At 45.1% G+C, this 16476-nt stretch overlaps 1 protein-coding gene across 2 annotated transcripts; it reads left to right on the forward strand.

Moving 5' to 3' along the window:
* The first annotated feature begins 2733 nt into the window (after positions 1 to 2733).
* On the forward strand, positions 2734 to 15209 carry FIBP (FGF1 intracellular binding protein). 2 transcript variants are annotated; one of them, XM_070950422.1, is made up of 11 exons: positions 2734 to 2770; positions 4171 to 4319; positions 5567 to 5765; positions 6627 to 6753; positions 7655 to 7755; positions 9062 to 9195; positions 10797 to 10905; positions 12261 to 12324; positions 12911 to 12997; positions 13757 to 13854; positions 15056 to 15209. In XM_070950422.1, exons 2-11 carry the CDS (start codon positions 4235 to 4237, stop codon positions 15123 to 15125), a joined length of 1074 nt encoding a protein of 357 aa, XP_070806523.1. In that variant the 5' UTR covers positions 2734 to 2770; positions 4171 to 4234; the 3' UTR covers positions 15126 to 15209. The 2 variants fall into 2 exon arrangements, with proteins under 2 accessions (XP_070806523.1, XP_070806524.1); XM_070950423.1 differs by lacking the exon at positions 2734 to 2770 and adding an exon at positions 2787 to 2851.
* The last annotated feature ends 1267 nt before the right edge of the window (positions 15210 to 16476 follow it).

Genomic DNA, 16476 nt, shown 5'->3' on the forward strand with positions numbered 1-16476 from the left:
CTGATTGGCACCATGGTTAGCCAAACTATGGTTTAACCTTGTTAAACTACAGGTAAACCTTGACTTGAGTGACCGTTCAAAGTTCTGAAAGACACTGAAAAAGTGACACACGACCGTTTTTCACACTTAATGACCATTGCAGCATCCCCATGGTCGTAATCAAAATTCAGATGCTTAGCAATTGATTCATATTTATAACCGTTGCAGTATCCCTGTCATGCGATCCCCTTTTGCGACATACTGAAAATCAACGGGGAAGCTGGATTCATATAACAACCGTGTTACTAATTTTAACAAGTGCAGTGACTCACTTAACAACTGGAGAAAGAAATAGCGATAGCCCTTAGACTTATATTCCGCTTCACAGTGCTTTTACAGCTGTCTCTAAGCGTTTTACAAAGTCAGCCTATTTGCCCCCAACAATCTGGGTCCTCATTTTACCGAGCTCGGAAGGACAGAAGGCTGAGTCAAGGTCGTAAAATGGGGCAAAAACTCACTTCTCAAAGGTCTCGTTTAGCAACAGAAAAGTTGAACTCCATTGTGGTTGAGGACTATGGAGTTCTTGGCAACACGCTGAAGCCTAAACTCTGCCTTGGGCTCCTTTTGCTCCTCCAAAACTTGGCCTCGATTCTTAGCACGCTGCCAAATTTGCCTCTGCACATTTCCCATTTTTTTTTTTTTTTTGTCCCTGTCGTCGGGAAAAAGACGGATAAGCGCGATTGCACAGGCAAGACACTTTTAATTTGTTTTTCTCCGGGGTTGCCAAGGTTCAAGAGGATGCGAGCCAGGCCAGAAACCTTTAAAAGAAAGGGAGCGAGAAAAATCCAATTTTATTTTATTTTTTTGACATGCCTGGGTGCCCTGCCAAGTAGAACTCAGTGTCTTCCTAGATGCTTTTGACTCCGGAGGGTTTTGACAGTTCTGGCATTCAAAGGAAAGCAGAAAGGAATTCCTGCCTGGATGGGGGATCTGCAGGCAGATATATAGGGCTGGGGGTTCGAAACACGGAGACCCCAATTTTGCTTGCGAAAGGGAGAAGATACCAGATGGTTCTACCGATGGACGGCTTGGGCTGTGTTGATTTACCATGCTCCTCTCCGGCTCCATCAACACCCCAGTTGTTAACTAAAAGCCACACGCAACCAGGCACCGCATAAATACAGGTTAGTCCTCGACTTACAACAATTGATTTAGTGACCGTCCGAAGTTACAATGGCACTGAAAAAAGTGACTTACGACCAGGGTGGGCTTCAAAAATTTTAGCAAGGGGTATTCTGCCCGGTTGCTGGGTGGATGTGGCCAAGGTGGGCATGGCCTAGTCAGGTGGGGGGCATTTTTGCCCTCCCCAGGCTCCGGAGGCTTTTCTTGAGCCTCCGGGAGGGTGAAAACGGCCTCCACAGGCTCCGGAGGCCCTCTGGAGCGTAGGCCCGTTTTTTGCCCTCTCCGAACCTCCACACGTATCCTGCACTTACCTGCATCCAAAACGGGCCGCGTGGGGAGTCCTAGGAGGGGAGGGGAGGGGTGGGTGGGACCAGCCAGAAGTGGGATTTGGGGGGTTCTCCAAACTGCACAGAATCTTAGCTAGAGGTTCTCCCGAACCCCTGCGAACCCCCCTGTTTACGACCACTTTTCACACTTGTGACCATTGCAAGCATCCCCATGGTCACGCAAGCAAAATGGAGACACTTGGCAGCTGTCTCCTATTTATGATGGTGGCACTGTCATTGTACTCTGTGTACATTGGCTGAGGATGATGGTCCTTGTAGTAGTGGTAGTTAGGGAAATCCCTATTTGCAAAGAACGGTGCTTATTCTGTGGATTACAAATGCAATACTTGGTTATAATGCGAGTAGCCAAAACTCGGGATGAGCCTCATGCTAAGAGATGGCAGAATAAGTGATGAATAAATGAGGTTTTATTTAAAAGCACGAAGGGATCGATGTTCTTCGATGCTCAAAACAATGAATTAATCATGCTTCTAGTCCTCAGCTTCACTATTTCCACTCCCAAAGCCCAAAGGGATTCACCTTTTTATAGGCACAAAACAATGAATTAATCATGCTTCTAGTCCTCAGCTTCAGCACTATTTCCAGTCCCAAAGCCCAAAGGGATCCACCTTTTTATAGGCACAACACAATGAATTAATCATGTTTCTAGTCCTCGGCTTCAGCACTTATTTCCAAAGTGATCCAGTTTTTTATATGCACACAACACTGAATTAATCATGTTTCTAGTCCTCAGCTTCAGCACTATTTCCAGTCCCCAAACCCAAAGGAATCATTTTTTTAAAAGGGCACAAAATCATGTTACTAGTCCTGTTATTTTCCAGTCTCATTTTAGGTCTCAAAATGTGCGTGTATACTTTATTTTATTTTATGCTGCTCCTTCCAGAAGGCTTAACCACGCTAAGGAAGCCTCCTCTGAAATGCATCGGATCACAACACCCATAAGCCCCATCCTAGGCTTATAGTTATGACCCATATATGAACTATAGGTATGGACGGAGTTTGCGCATGCGCTGCCTTTTCTTTTCCTCCCTCCCCGCCGTATTATCGGTTTCCATCTTTATCACTGGCAAGCGCGGACTAAGGTCTTCGTCAACCAGCCGTCTGTGCCAATAGTAAAGATGGAAACCGAGAATACCAGCCAGGGGGGGGGGAAAGGAAACGCATGCGCAGATCCCATCCAGGCTGGCGGCGACCCGGAAGAGATTCTGCCCGGAGTTGGTCACGTGAAAGGGCTCTATCTAAACAGTTGCAAATGGCTGCTGGTGGGTTTTTTGCAGCTGGAAAGGGGAGAAACGGATGGATATCGAGGGGAGCCGTTTGGGGCTTGGCTGGCCGGGCTTTTTGTGAGGAGATGGGTTGCTGAACGAGCCGGGAAGAAACGGGGAGACTCTATCTAGCAAGAGGGTGGGGGGGGGGGGTTCTGTCTTCCAAGGCTTGGGTGCCTCTGAGCATGTACAGAGTGCCTCGCCTCTTCCCTTTCTCAAGGGAGCAGAGAATGGCTGGCCAAGCTGTGTAAAGCGAGGAGGGGAATAATAATAATAATAATAATAATAATAATAATAATAATAATAATAATAATAATAATAATATAATATTTTAAAATATTAAAATAATAAAGCTGTAAAGCGAGGAGGGGAATAATATAATATATAATATAATAATGTTTTAAAATATTAAAATAAAGCTGTCAAGCAAGGGGAATAATAATATAATAAATATAATATATAATATATATAATATAATAATTTAAAATATTAAAATATAATATTAGCTTTTTAAATTGTCAATGGGTTTTAGTTTGAATGTTTTAAATTTTGGGCCAAAGTCATATAATTCTTTTTTAAAAAATTTTAAATTTTGTATTGGTATGTGTTTTAGTTCTGGCTGTGCACCGCCCTCAGTCCACTTAGAGAAGGGCGGGATATAAATTGAATGAATGAATGAATGAATGAATGAATGAATGAATAAAATAAAGCTGTCAAGCAAGGGGAATAATATAATATAATTAATATAATATAATATATAATATTTTAAAATATTAAAATAAAGCTGTCAAGCAAGGAGGGGAATAAATATAAAAAGAATAAAAACACAAGAAAAGAGGAAAAAAATGGCTATTGTGAATATGAATCAGATTTTTAACTCCTTCTATTAAAATAGCATTTATTAAAAATAAGACCTGCGCCTTTCCTAGAGTGCATTTTTTTTCATGTGACTGAATCTCCATCCCTTTCTTCGGAAAATAGGTTTTTTTTTAAAAGAGGTCCATCCCCCAAAATGTGTAAAAATTGAGCAGGATTTTGACGACTCTGCTGTGAACATGCACTGTTTTAAATGAATATTAAAAAAATAATAATAAATCTAATACATTTCGACACCGCTTGTGTTTGCTTTCGGACACAGGTTTCACCATCCTCCCATCTTCCTTTCTGTGGAGATTTAGAGTAGTTTTATTTTTAAAAAATATCCATCCTTCAGTTCAATATTTTGGGGGGCCTTTGTCTTTTGAATTTCCCCAAACACCCATAAAACACAAGAACTTAACAACCAGGCTGGGAAAACTTCCAAACTTCTTGGATGGAATTTACTATGGCTGGGAAGGTCTCGGAGAGGGAAAAAGAGCATGTGGACTAGAAACTTGACTTCTCTGCTTTCCTTGCAGGCTGTGAGGTGCAGCTTGATGCTAGCAAGAGATTCCATGCCAGAAGAGCGGGACTCCATTAATCATGACCAGCAATCTGGATATTTTTGTGGGCAACACTACCTTGATCGATGAAGAAGTCTATCAACTGTGGCTAGATGGATATTCTGGTAAGTCTCGGTCCTTCACCTCCGTTGTCTGTTTCTCATGAAAAAGACAATTATGAAACGGTGTTTCTCATCATTGGCAACTTGAAGATGAGAAGGACTACAACTCCCAGAATTCTTCAGCTGGTTAGGGGAACTCTGGGAGTTGAAATCCACCCCTGTTAAAGCATGCTGGCTGGGGAATTCTGGGAGTTGTAGTCCTCCCATCTTAAAGCATGCCGGCTGGGGGATTCTGGGAATTGAATTTCACCCATCTTAAAGCTGCCAAGGTTGAGGAATCCTAATCTAAGGCAGGGGTCCCCAACCTTTGCAATTTTAAGACGAGTGGACTTCAACTCCAAGAATCTCTCAACCAGCATGCTTTAAGGTGGGAGAACTTTATCTCTTAGAATTCCCCAGCCAGCAATTGGAAGTCCACCCATTTTCAAGCTACCTGTTGTGACCTAGGCTTCCCCAAAAAGCACGAAGCAGAATCCTGGTCCCGACAAAATCCTTTTTATTAAACGAACAATGAATTCTCCTCATTCACATCCAGCCAAGTCTTTCAAGGGAGAATTTAAAGTCACAGACCTCATCTGGCTTGGAGAGCTGCCAGGCCTGATATCTTCAAACCTTGGCAAGGAGTCTCGGAGAGTCACGAACCAATTAGACGAAGTAATTGTCTCCTGCAAACTCCACTCCCCTTTCGCTCCTCTTTTATTCCCTCTGGGAGGGGCCATTCATCGTCCACCTGTGGCTTTACTCCTGAGTCGACCCTTGTTCTTTAGTTCTCTTCGTCTGGCAATTCTGAGCATGGGCACACTGGGAACAGGTTCCAGCTATTCCTCTGCCTCACTGATGTCTGACTTCGAAGGCAGCTGATAACTGGCATCCAGCCCTGGCCCCCTCTCTGCCTCCGACACAGAGCCCTCATCAGAGCCTTCCCCAGACTCCAGGACTGGCCCAGGTTCCTCCCCAACCTCCTCACTGTCCGAATCTACTGCCAGCTCCGCTGGCCGCTGGCGGGCCACAACACTACCACGTTTGAGAAACAGTAGAATAGATGATCTCGAAAGTCCCAATCCTGGTAACCTCGGAGAACATGAACTGGATTCTTGCATGTGTTTCCTTGTGGCTCTGTGCATGCTTTTTCTTGGCTGTGATTAGTTACATTCGCCTTAACGCCTGGCAGAAATGTTTGCAGTCTATAAATCTTCCCTGGTGTGAATCTCACTTCTTGAGACAAACTTTTCCCTCTTGGCTTTCTCCAGTCGATGATGCCGTCTCTCTTCGGCTGCGTTCTGGCATCCTGGAGCAGACCGGCGCCACGGTTGACGTCCTTCAGAGCGATACCATGGACCATTACCGCACCTTCTACATGTTGGAGCGTCTCCTCCATTCTCCCCCCAAGTTGCTGAACCAGCTGCTTTTCCAGATCCCGCCTTGCCGGCAGACGATGCTGATCGAAAGGTGGGCTGGCAAATAGTGGGTAACATGGCCCCTGGGTCGGATTTGGGCCACATACTCACTTAGATAGACTGTGGCAACTCAGCTGTTGTTTAGAATAGAATAGAATAATAGAATAGAATAGAATAGAATAGAATAGAATAGAATAGAATAGAATAGAATAGAATAGAATAGAATAGAATAGAATAGAATAGAATAGTAAGGAATGGAATGGAATGGAATGGAATGGAATGGAATGGAATGGAATGGAATGGAATAGAATAGAATAGAATAGAATAGAATAGAATAGAATAGAATAGAATAGAAGAATAAGGAATGGAATAGAATGGAATGGAATAGAATAGAATAGAATAGAATAGAATAGAATAGAATAGAATAGAAGAATAAGGAATGGAATAGAATAGAATAGAATAGAATAGAATAGAATAGAATAGAATAGAATAGAATAGAAAAATAAGGAATGGAATGGAATAGAATAGAATAGAATAGAATAGAGTAGAATAGAATAGAATAGAATAGAATAGAATAGAATAGAATAGAATAGAATAGAATAGAATAGAATAGAAAAATAAGGAATGCAATGCAATGCAATGCAATGCAATGCAATGCAATGGAATGGAATAGAATAGAATAGAATAGAATAGAATAGAATAGAATAGAATAGAATAGAATAGAATAGAATAGAATAGAACAGAACAGAACAGAACAGAACAGAACAGAACAGAACAGAACAGAACAGAAGTGAAGTGTGAAAAACTCATAAGTTGCTTTTTTTCAGTGCCGTCGTAATTTTTGAACGTTCACTAAACGAACTGTTGGAAGTCGAGGACTACCTGTCGTAGCAATGTTTTTATTCCTTCCCAGGTACTATGCCTTCAATGCTGCTTTCGTCCGTGAGGTGCTGGGAAAAAAGCTATCAAAAGGAACCAAGAAAGATCTGGATGATATCAGTGCCAAAACTGGCGTGACTCTTAAAAGTTGTCGCCGGCAGGTAAGTTGGCGGCTGAATTCCCAAAACTAAGAATTTTTTCTCTGCTTTCTGTAACTCTTTTAACAGACTGGCGTGAAAGGCAAATACTTTTTCCAGATGCTTGATGATCCAGAATCTTGTAAATACAGGGCTTTTTTTTTGTAATGTTCTGACCTAGACTTCCTTAGAAAGTATAAAGCACAATCTTAGTCCTGCAAAACCTCTTTTAATTCATACAGCTGTAAATTCCTTTCATTTACAGTCCGCATAAAACAGTCTTTCAGAGGAAGGTTATCAACACCCACTTTATCTTATGTGGAACGCTGCCAGAGAGCTAATTTCCAGACACAGGGCAAGGCCAAACTTGGCACAGAGTCACAAACAGAATTTTCAAATCTGGAATCGGCCAGATGAACTAACTGCTTCCTGCAAAAGCTCACGCCCCGTTTGCTCTTCTTTTATGTCTTATGGGAGGGGCCAATCATCTCCAAGCCTTACTCCCAAATCGACCCTGTTTCCTTAATTGTTTTTGTCATCTGGCAGCTCTGTGCATGCACACACTGGGAACAGGCTCCCGCTGCTCTTCTGCCTCGCTGATGTCAGACTCCGGAGGCTGCACATAACTATCAGATGGCCTTGTCCCCCTCTCTGCCTCAGACGCAGAGCCCTCGTCCGAGCTTTCCCCAGCCCCCAGGACTGGCCCACATTCCTCCCCCACCTCCTCACTGTCCGACTCTGCTGCCAGCTCCTCATGTAAGAAGGGTGGGATGCAAACAAAATAAAATTGGTTAGTCGGACCAGGTGCAGGCCCACTCCTGATGGATTTATTTATTTATTTATTTTTGCAACCCCAGACTAGCGTGGTTTGTCTCCCACGGTGGCGTAAAGTGTTGTGGGTTTTTTTTTCCCCCTTCCATTTCAGTTTGACAATTTCAAGCGTGTTTTCAAAGCCGTGGAGGAACTGCGCGGGTCGTTAGTGGAAAACATTCAACAGCATTTCTTGCTTTCCGATCGGTTAGCCAGGTACGAAAATAAGCACGGGTGATGTAATTGTGCTCAAGGTAGAGTTATTAGGACTCTTACTTTGGCGGGGGGGGGTTGGACTAGAACAGGGAGCGGGCGAGGGGGGACACACGCACGCGTGCCCACATCCATAATTCTATGCGCCCTGCCCCACCCCTCATGCTCCCTCTGCTTTTGACACGTGATGGCACAGTGGGCTCAGTAGGCCCATTTTTTGCTCTCCGCAGAGTTCCCAGAGCCTTTCTAGGAGCCTGGGGAGGGCAAAAACAGCCTTCCCCACCCTTCCTAGAGGCCCTCCGGAGGCTGGAAACAACGTGTTTCCTGACTTCTGGTGGGCCCAGAAGGCCTGAAAATCAACTGGCCGGCGCACGCATGCTTGCCGGAGCTGAGCTCACGTGCCCACTGATATGGCGCCACGTGCCACCTGTGGCACCCATGCCATAGGTTCGCCATCACGGGACTAGAAGATCTCCAAGATCCCTTCCAGCCCTGCGATTCTATGAATCCCAGATTCTGGGCATCCAGTCCACCAGAACATCTCTGCTTCTCGCACATTCTCCCTTCCTCCCTCCAGGGATGAAATGCTACCAGTTCGCATTGGTTCAGAGAACTGGTAGCGGCGGCAGCGCGAGACTCCGCCCCAACCCCACCCCCGCCTGGACGTTGTTACTTCCTGGTTTTAACCAGGAAGTAACCTGTTTTTTATCCTCTGGAATAGGGAAATCTTTTTTTTTTTTGCATCTAAATTGCAGCTTGGAGAAGGAAGCCATTTTGTCTCTTAAGCAGAAATACAGCTTTTTGCGCGCAATGGACCTGCCGCAAAACACAAGACTTTGGGCCGATAGATCAAGGCTCTTTCCCTTTATCCTTGCTGACCAGCTGTCCTATTTATTTATTTATTTATTTATTTATTTATTTATTTATTTATTTCTATACCGCCTTTCTCCTGTAGGACTCAAGGCGGTGTACAGTCAAGAAAAAATATAGATACACAAACATCATAAAATTGCTAATTAAAATTATTATTATAACATAGTTTGGCCCAATTAAATAGGACCCAAAATTAGATAACATTTTAAAATCATTCACACGTTCATATGTTTAGCCCCGCCTGTTGGAACATCAGGGTCTTGAGGGCACGGCAGAAAGCACGGAGATCAGGGATATTTCGTATCTCAGGGGGCAGTTCATTCCAAAGGGTTGGAGCCCTCACAGAGAAGGCCCTCCCCCTAGGAGTCCTAATGGTTAAGCTGGCCTGACTTAAACCACCAAACTCTTCTCCACCCACCCCCCACCCCACCCCCAGGGACTACGCCGCCATCGTATTCTTCGCCAACAGCCGCTTTGAGACCGGGAAGAAGAAATTGCAATATTTGAGCTTCGAGGATTTTGCCTACTGCGCTGAGCAAATGATCGAGAATTGGACGCTGGGGGCGATGGGTAAGAGGGCAGATCCTTCAGGGTATGGGGTGAAGGGATCCTGGAGGAGACCAGGCCCTTCTCCAGTGGGAATTCAGGTTCTGTTGCACCCATAGCGATGGATTGCTGTAATCTTAAAAGCAGCACTGACCCCATTCTCAATCTCTCTCTTTAATTTTAGGGAGTTTTTTCATAACTTGCGTCAGCTTTACCAGACAGGAAATACGGCCAGATAAACTACCGTATTTTTTGGACTATAAGACGCACCTACATTTAGAAGAGGAAAAAAAAAAAAGTTTTTGACCTCTGTGCGCCCCATTTTTGGCCCTTTTCCAGCCTTTTGTTTTGTTTTGTTTTGTTTTGCCCGTTTTCAGAGCTTTTTTGGCCCTTTTTTTGAGAATTTTTTGGCCCTTTTTTTGAGAATTTTTTGGCCTGTTTTTTCTGAAAAAAACAGGCCGAAAAAAGCCTTGAAAACAGATCAAAAAAAGCCTTGAAAGCAGGTTAAAAAAAGCCTCGAAAATGGATTTAAAAAGCCTCGAAAGCGGGCTGAAAAAAGCCTCAGAAACGGGCCAAAGAAGCCCCGGAAATGGGCCAAAGAAAGCCTCAAGAACAGGCCGAAGAAAGCATTGAAAACGGGCCAAAAAAAGCCTCGAAAATGGACTGAAAAAAGATCTGAAAACAGGCCAGAAAAAAGGCCCGAAAGGCAAAAAAACAGCTGCTGGAGGCTTCAACAATATTCGGTCTATAAGACCCACAGATATTTTCACCCCCTTTTGGGAGACAAAAAATGTGTGTCCAAAAAATATGGTAATTCTGCTTTATTGTAAAGCTACATTAACAGAATCGTGCAAATCTGAAAGTACGATTCTTCCCCCTCGCCCCAATAATAACCTGAGAAACTTGGGAGGGTCCCTGCTCAGCATTTGCCCTACCTATAATCAGGGGTGGGATTCAAACATTTTAGCAACCGGTTCTCTGCCCAGTTGCCGGGTGGGCGTGGCCTACTCAGCCTCCTGCAACACAGCAGGGGAGGGCCGTTTTTTCCTTCCCCAGGCTCCGGAGGCTTTCTTCGAGCCTCCAGGACAGTGAAAATGGCCTCCCCGGGCTCCGGAGGCCCTCCAGAGGCCAGAAACAGGCTGGTTTCCCAAACTTCCGGGAGGCCCGATTTTCGCCCTCTCAGACCCTGCACTTACCTGGCATCCAAAACGGGCCACGTGGAGACTCCTGAGAGGGGTGGGGTGGGCGTGGCCAGCCAGTCCTTGCAACTACCGGTTCGGCGAACCGGATGTAAAAGTAGCAACCGATTCTCCTGAACCGGCTGAATCTCAGCCCTGCCTGTAATGCAGCTGAAGGCTGAGTAGTCTTTTATCTGACCATTCCACCATTCTTGTCTCCCAAGGTCTTCCCCACTTACACATCCCTGCACACACTCTGAACTCTTTCCATAGATCTAGATTCTCTCCCCCCTCCCCTCCTTTACCGCCTGAGAAACTAGGGAGGGTCCCTTCTGAGCCTCCTGAACATCCGTCATCACTTACGTTCATCGCCTCGGGTTCCTTCTAAAGGCAGAAAAACAAACAAACGGACCGATAATTGACTCACTTTTTAATCTGTCCTGGCAGATACCAACGTGGACGATATGGACGTCGATTTGGATAAAGAATTTTTACAGGGCCTGAAAGAGTTAAAAGTTCTGATTGCCGACAAAGATCTGTTAGATCTGCACAAGAGGTATATATATGGGGAGGGGTCCTGGGAAGAGGGCTTGGCAGGATATTCAAAGCTTTGGCGCAAGGCAAATGATAGAGCTTTGCACTTTTCCCGTAAGGCAGGCGAATAAGTTGTTAGGAGCTGGCCGGAGGCGCTACGAATTAAATATCATTTTACAACGTTTCATTCACTCTCAAGACTTTTGAGCGGTTCACCTCAGCCATAGAGGAAGGTAACAAAGCTCCTTAGCAAGCTGAGGGCAGTCTCATTTCTCGGAGAATGCTGAGGACTAGCGACTTGTCCCTCAATTTGGAGAGACAAAGAGCAGAACGCCGGGTCGAACTCCTCGACTTAACGACTGGTCCTTTTAGCAACCCATTCAGAGTTAAGGGACGTGGTGGCTCAGGGGCTAAGATGCTGAGCTTGTCGATCAGAAAGGTCGGCAGTTCAGCGGTTCGAATCCCGAGTGCCGCGTAACGGGGTGAGCTCCCGTAACTTGTCCCAGCTTCTGCCAACCTAGCAGTTCGAAAGCAGGTAAAAAATCCAAGTAGAAAAACAGGGACCGCCTTTGGTGGGAAGGGAACAGCGTTCCGTGAGCCTTTGGCGGTGAGTCATGCCGGCCACATGACCACAGAGACGTCTTCGGACAGCGCTGGCTCTTCAGCTTTGAAACGGAGATGAGCACCGCCCCCTAGAGTCAGGAACGACTAGCATATATGTGCAAGGGGAACTTTTACCTCAGAGTTATGACCTGCCTGATACTTACGACTTGGATCTGACATTCCACACAATTACCCTTTGAATGCCGAGCAACAAAGTCCGTCTTGACGGACATTTGCTCTGTCCTGCATTCGCGCCACAGATTTTGCCAAATAATCCGACTTTTCGGCAAAACCACGCCGTGGAGAACAATAGCTTTCCTCAACGACTGCCACACAAACACATTGTAAAATCATTGGTGGCCCTACAGCCAATCCCGTTTTACAACTGTTTCGAACTTACAACCGAAGCGGGCAGCCCCTGTTACAAGTCGTAACTTGAGGATCCCTTGTATTTTAACCTTTGCTGGGGGAGAATTGCCACCTTGGAGGGTTACACGTTTTGGGAGGAAGCTTGCGACGTTTTAAAATACTTTTTAAAATGTTTTTAAATAATTAACTAGTGGAACTGCTTGCCACCAGAAGTTGTGGTACTCCATCACTGGAGGTTTTTAAGAAGAGACTGGACAGCCATTTGTCTGGAACTATACAGTGAGCAGGGGGGTGGACTAGAAGACCTCCAAGGTCCCTTCCAACCTTGAAATAAGCACTTGGGTGGGGAGTTTAGAATTTCTCTAAAATTTCCTGCATTCTTCCTTTTTATACTTCACTCTACAGCCTGGTGTGCACAGCGCTGCGGGGCAAAATCTCGGTCTTCAGTGAGATGGAAGCCAATTTTAAGGTGGGTCCTGCTGGGACTCAGGCCCAGAGTTTGAATCCTGACACACCCCACAACCTCCTTGTTAGGTGGTAATAGAGAAAAAACCCCGGACAGAATCGGAGGTTTTCTCCAAGAATCATATAAATCGGGAAATGCTTGTGAGCTGTTATTTATTGGCTGGCCACACGGGGGAGCCATTGCGCTTTGGAGGGGGGGAAAATGTGGATTTTGTAGAAAAGAATTTTTTAAAAAATGCTTAAAAGGGTTTTCTGGTGCAGTGTGTCAAGATGGGTGGACTTCAACTCCCAGAATTCCCCAGCCAGCGTCCTTTAAGATGAGCGGACTTCAACTCCCAGAATTCCCTAGCCAACATGGCTGGCTGGGGAATTCTGGGTGTTGAAGTCCACAGATCTTTTAAATTGTTAAGGTTTGGGAACACTGTCCTAGTGATTCCCTTGTTTACATTATATTTTATTTTATTTTTATATATTTTTAAAATTTTACTTTATACGTTATTTTATGTTTATTTTACTTCACGTTGTTTAATTTTGTTTCATTGTTTTAATCAAATTTATATAGCCGCCCCATCTCTCTCTCTCTCTTGCAGAATCTCAGTCGGGCTTTGATTAACATCGCCTCGAAGCTTACTCACAGCAAAGACGTCCGGGATTTTTTCATTGATCTAGTGGAAAAGGTAGCGCGAGTCACTTCCAAGCCCTGGGAATGTGGGTTTTCAGCTGCCTAACATTTATACTTTTTAGAACTCCCAACTCTCAGAATTCTCCAGCTAGCCTGCTTTAAAATGGTGGATAGAATTCCCTAGCCAGCACATTTTAAAATGAGAGACTTCCACTCCCAGAATTCCTCAGCCTGCATGCTTTAAGATGCTTTAAGATGAGTGGACTTCAACTCCCAGAATTCCCAGACAGCATGCTTTAAGATGGGTGGACTTCAATTCCCAGAATTCCCCAGCCAGCATGCTTTAAGATGGGTGGACTTCAACTCCCAGAATTCCCTAGCCAGCATGCTTTAAGATGGGTGGACTTCAACTCCCAGAATTCCCCAGCCAGCATGCTTTAAGATGGGTGGACTTCAACTCCCAGAATTCCCCAGCCAGCATGCTTTAAGATGGGTGGACTTCAACTCCCAGAAATATTAAATATTAATATTAAAAGCAAGCGAACACGGTTAACCCAACCGAAGGCCCCTTCAGGCCCTGCATTGAATCCACTCAGATTTATTTGAGCCGCCTCTGATTTCATGGGATCCGGGATCCAAATCTCCTCCTCCTTCTGGGAATGCAGCCTCGGTCCCTTTTCCAAACCTCACCGGGGGATCCGAGCCCAATCTCGCTCCCTTTCCAAAGCTCGTAAATTATCACTTTTCCTACCAGGAAAAGCTTGATTTTTATTCTTTTTTCTCTCTTTTTTTTCCCCCCCAAAACCTCCCAAAGTTTGTAGAACCGTTTCGGTCCGATAAATGGAGTTCCAACGACGTGCAGCTTTTCCTGACCCACTACACGGCCAGCGCACACTCGCTGGAAGTGTTCAGGTGTGTATAAAGCGCCTTTCTCACACTCCTTTGTTGGCAGTACGGGTAGTCCTCGACTTACGACCTCCGCCGAGGCCGAACTTTCCGTTGCTGAGTGAGGCCTTGGCTGAAGTGAGTTTTTGCCCCATTTTTATGACCTTGGGAGCGAATTCCTGCCGTCGTTAAACGGGTGACACAGTTGTTAAGCGAATCTGGCTTTCCCCAGAAAGGTCGCAGAAGGGGATCACGGGACAGTGCAACCGTCGTAAGTGTGAGTCAGCTGTCAAGCATCCGAACGTAAATCACGTTGACCGTGGGGGAATGCTACAACAGTCGTTAAGTGTGAAAATCGGCCATAGGTCACTCTTTTCAGTGCCGTTTTAACATTGAGCGGTCACTAAATGGACCGTCGTAAGTCGAGGATTACCTCTATTGGCAGAGCCTCTCGTGTCACAGGAAGTCCTCGACTTACGACTGGTCATTCAGCAGCCGTACAAAGTTACGATTCGCCCGAAAAAGGGGACTTACAACCCAGTTTCAAAGTTGTGACGGTCGGGGCCCCCTCCGCAGTCCCTGCGATCGACCTTTGGGCCCTCAGCAACACAGCTGCATTTACGTCCGGTTACAGCATCCCGCTGTCACATGAACCACGGGGATGCAGTGACGGTCATAAGTCTGAGGACCCAGCTGTAGGTCACTATTTCCAGTGGCATTTGTAACTTTTGAACAGTTGCTAAATAAATGTTTGTAAGTCAAGGACAGATTTTTTCTTCAGTCGAGCTAAGTTACCTCTCATCGGTCGTCCTCGACTTACGACCACCACTGAGCCCAAAATGCATGACGCTAAGCAAGACACAAGTGAGTTTTTGCCTTATTTTACGACCCTTCTTGCCTCGGTTTGCTAATCACCGCCGTCGTTAAATTAGTCACCCTCGGTTGTTAAGTGAATCGGTCTTCCCCCCCCCATCGACTTTGCTCGTCCGAGACGGTCGCAAAAGGGGGAATCACATGACCCCCCCCAGGACTTTTGCAACCGTCATAAATACGAGCCCATGGTGCCAAGCGTCCGAATTTTCATCGCATGACAATGAAAAACAATCGTAAGTTACTTTTCCCCCCCTTCTGAACGGTCACTAAAGGAGCGCTCGCAAGTCAAGGACTACCTGCATTTTATCTGCAATCCTCCCAACTTTTTCCGACTTCTGGCTTTCTCCTCTTGCAGGCATCAAGTACTTTGGGAACGCTACATGGGCACCCTCAAGGCCTGCCTGCTGAAGATATATCACGATTAAACCCCCCCCCCCAGATTTTGATTATTTTCTTTAAATTAAAAAATAAAAACACCAGATGTTCATATTTATTTCGGGAGAGACACCCTCAAGGCCAGAGTTGCCGTGTTCCTCCGTGGCTCCTCTCCTCGCACCCGTGACCTCCAAAGCTCATCCTTCCTCTCCCCCTTATCTTTTTTTATTCCCCTTCCTTTTGACAATGAGGACTAGTCCATTATTTTGAGTTGTTGTTGTTTTTTTTTTTTTGGCTCGGATGAAATAAAGAATCCGTTTCGGTCCCAAGCTGGCGCGTGACTTGATTTTTGGCTTGGCTGCTTGAATGAGGAGCACTGAGTCTTAAAAGACCGTGCCTGGTGGGTGGGGGATTATGGGGGTTGTTGTCCAGCCGATCCGGCAAGGGAAGAGAAGGGTTTCGGCTCTCTGAATTAAAATTGGGGGGGCTGTCTGTCTTTTGAGGGTGCTTTTGCTGAAAAGAAAATCTCTCCCCGCAAGAAGGCTCCGGCTCGATTTGGCTGGCCCGGTTGTGTTGAATTAGAGCAGGGTTTAAGGGGAGAAGGCCAGGCCTGGTGGGGGATGATGGGAGTTGTCATCCAATACATCTGGCAAGGGGAGAGAAGGGGAACTGCGAAGTGTCAGAGTTAAAACTGGATTTTATCGCTCTTGGATGATGCTGGTTTTTGGTTCTTGAGGGTGTGAAAGCACCTTCTAAAAGTTATAATGGCAGAATAGGATTTTTGAGCCAGAAACCCGGGAATGCAGATTCAGACGTAAGCCGGATCCCAACATGGAAGAATGGGGAAAAATTGTGCTGGATGCTCAAAAGAGAGAGAAGTTTAGTTGGAACAGAACAAAATAAGATCTTCCTCATTTTACAACCATTCACACAAAGAAAGAGAAAGAAAGAAGGAAGGAAAGGAAAGGAAAGGAAGGAAAGAAAGAAAGAAAGAAAAGAGAGAGAGAGAGAGAGAAAGAAAGAAAGAAAGAAGGAAGGAAGGAAAGGAAGGAAGGAAGGAAGGAAGGAAGAAAGAAAGAAAGAAAGAAAGAAAGAAAGAAAGAGAAAGAAAGAAAGAAAGAAAGAAAGAAAGAAAGAAAGAAAGAAAGAAAGAAGAAGAAGAAAGAAAGAAAGAAAGAAAGAAAGAAAGAAAGAAAGAAAGAAAGAAAGAAAGAAAGAAAGAAAGAAAGAAAGAAAGAAAGAAAGAAAGAAAGAAAGAAGAAAGGAAGGAAGGAAAGAAAAGGAAGGAAGGAAGGAAGGAAGGAAGGAAGAAAGAAAGAAAGAAAGAAAGAAAGAAGAAAGGAAAGAAAGAAGAAAGGAAAGAAAGAAAGAAAGAAAGAAAGAGAAAAAGAAAGACAGAAA

Source organism: Pituophis catenifer, unplaced genomic scaffold (genome assembly GCF_029215685.1).
Source record: "Pituophis catenifer annectens isolate HBS135680 unplaced genomic scaffold, rPitCat1.0.hap2 SCAF_10, whole genome shotgun sequence".
In the NCBI taxonomy this organism is placed as follows: domain Eukaryota; kingdom Metazoa; phylum Chordata; class Lepidosauria; order Squamata; family Colubridae; genus Pituophis; species Pituophis catenifer.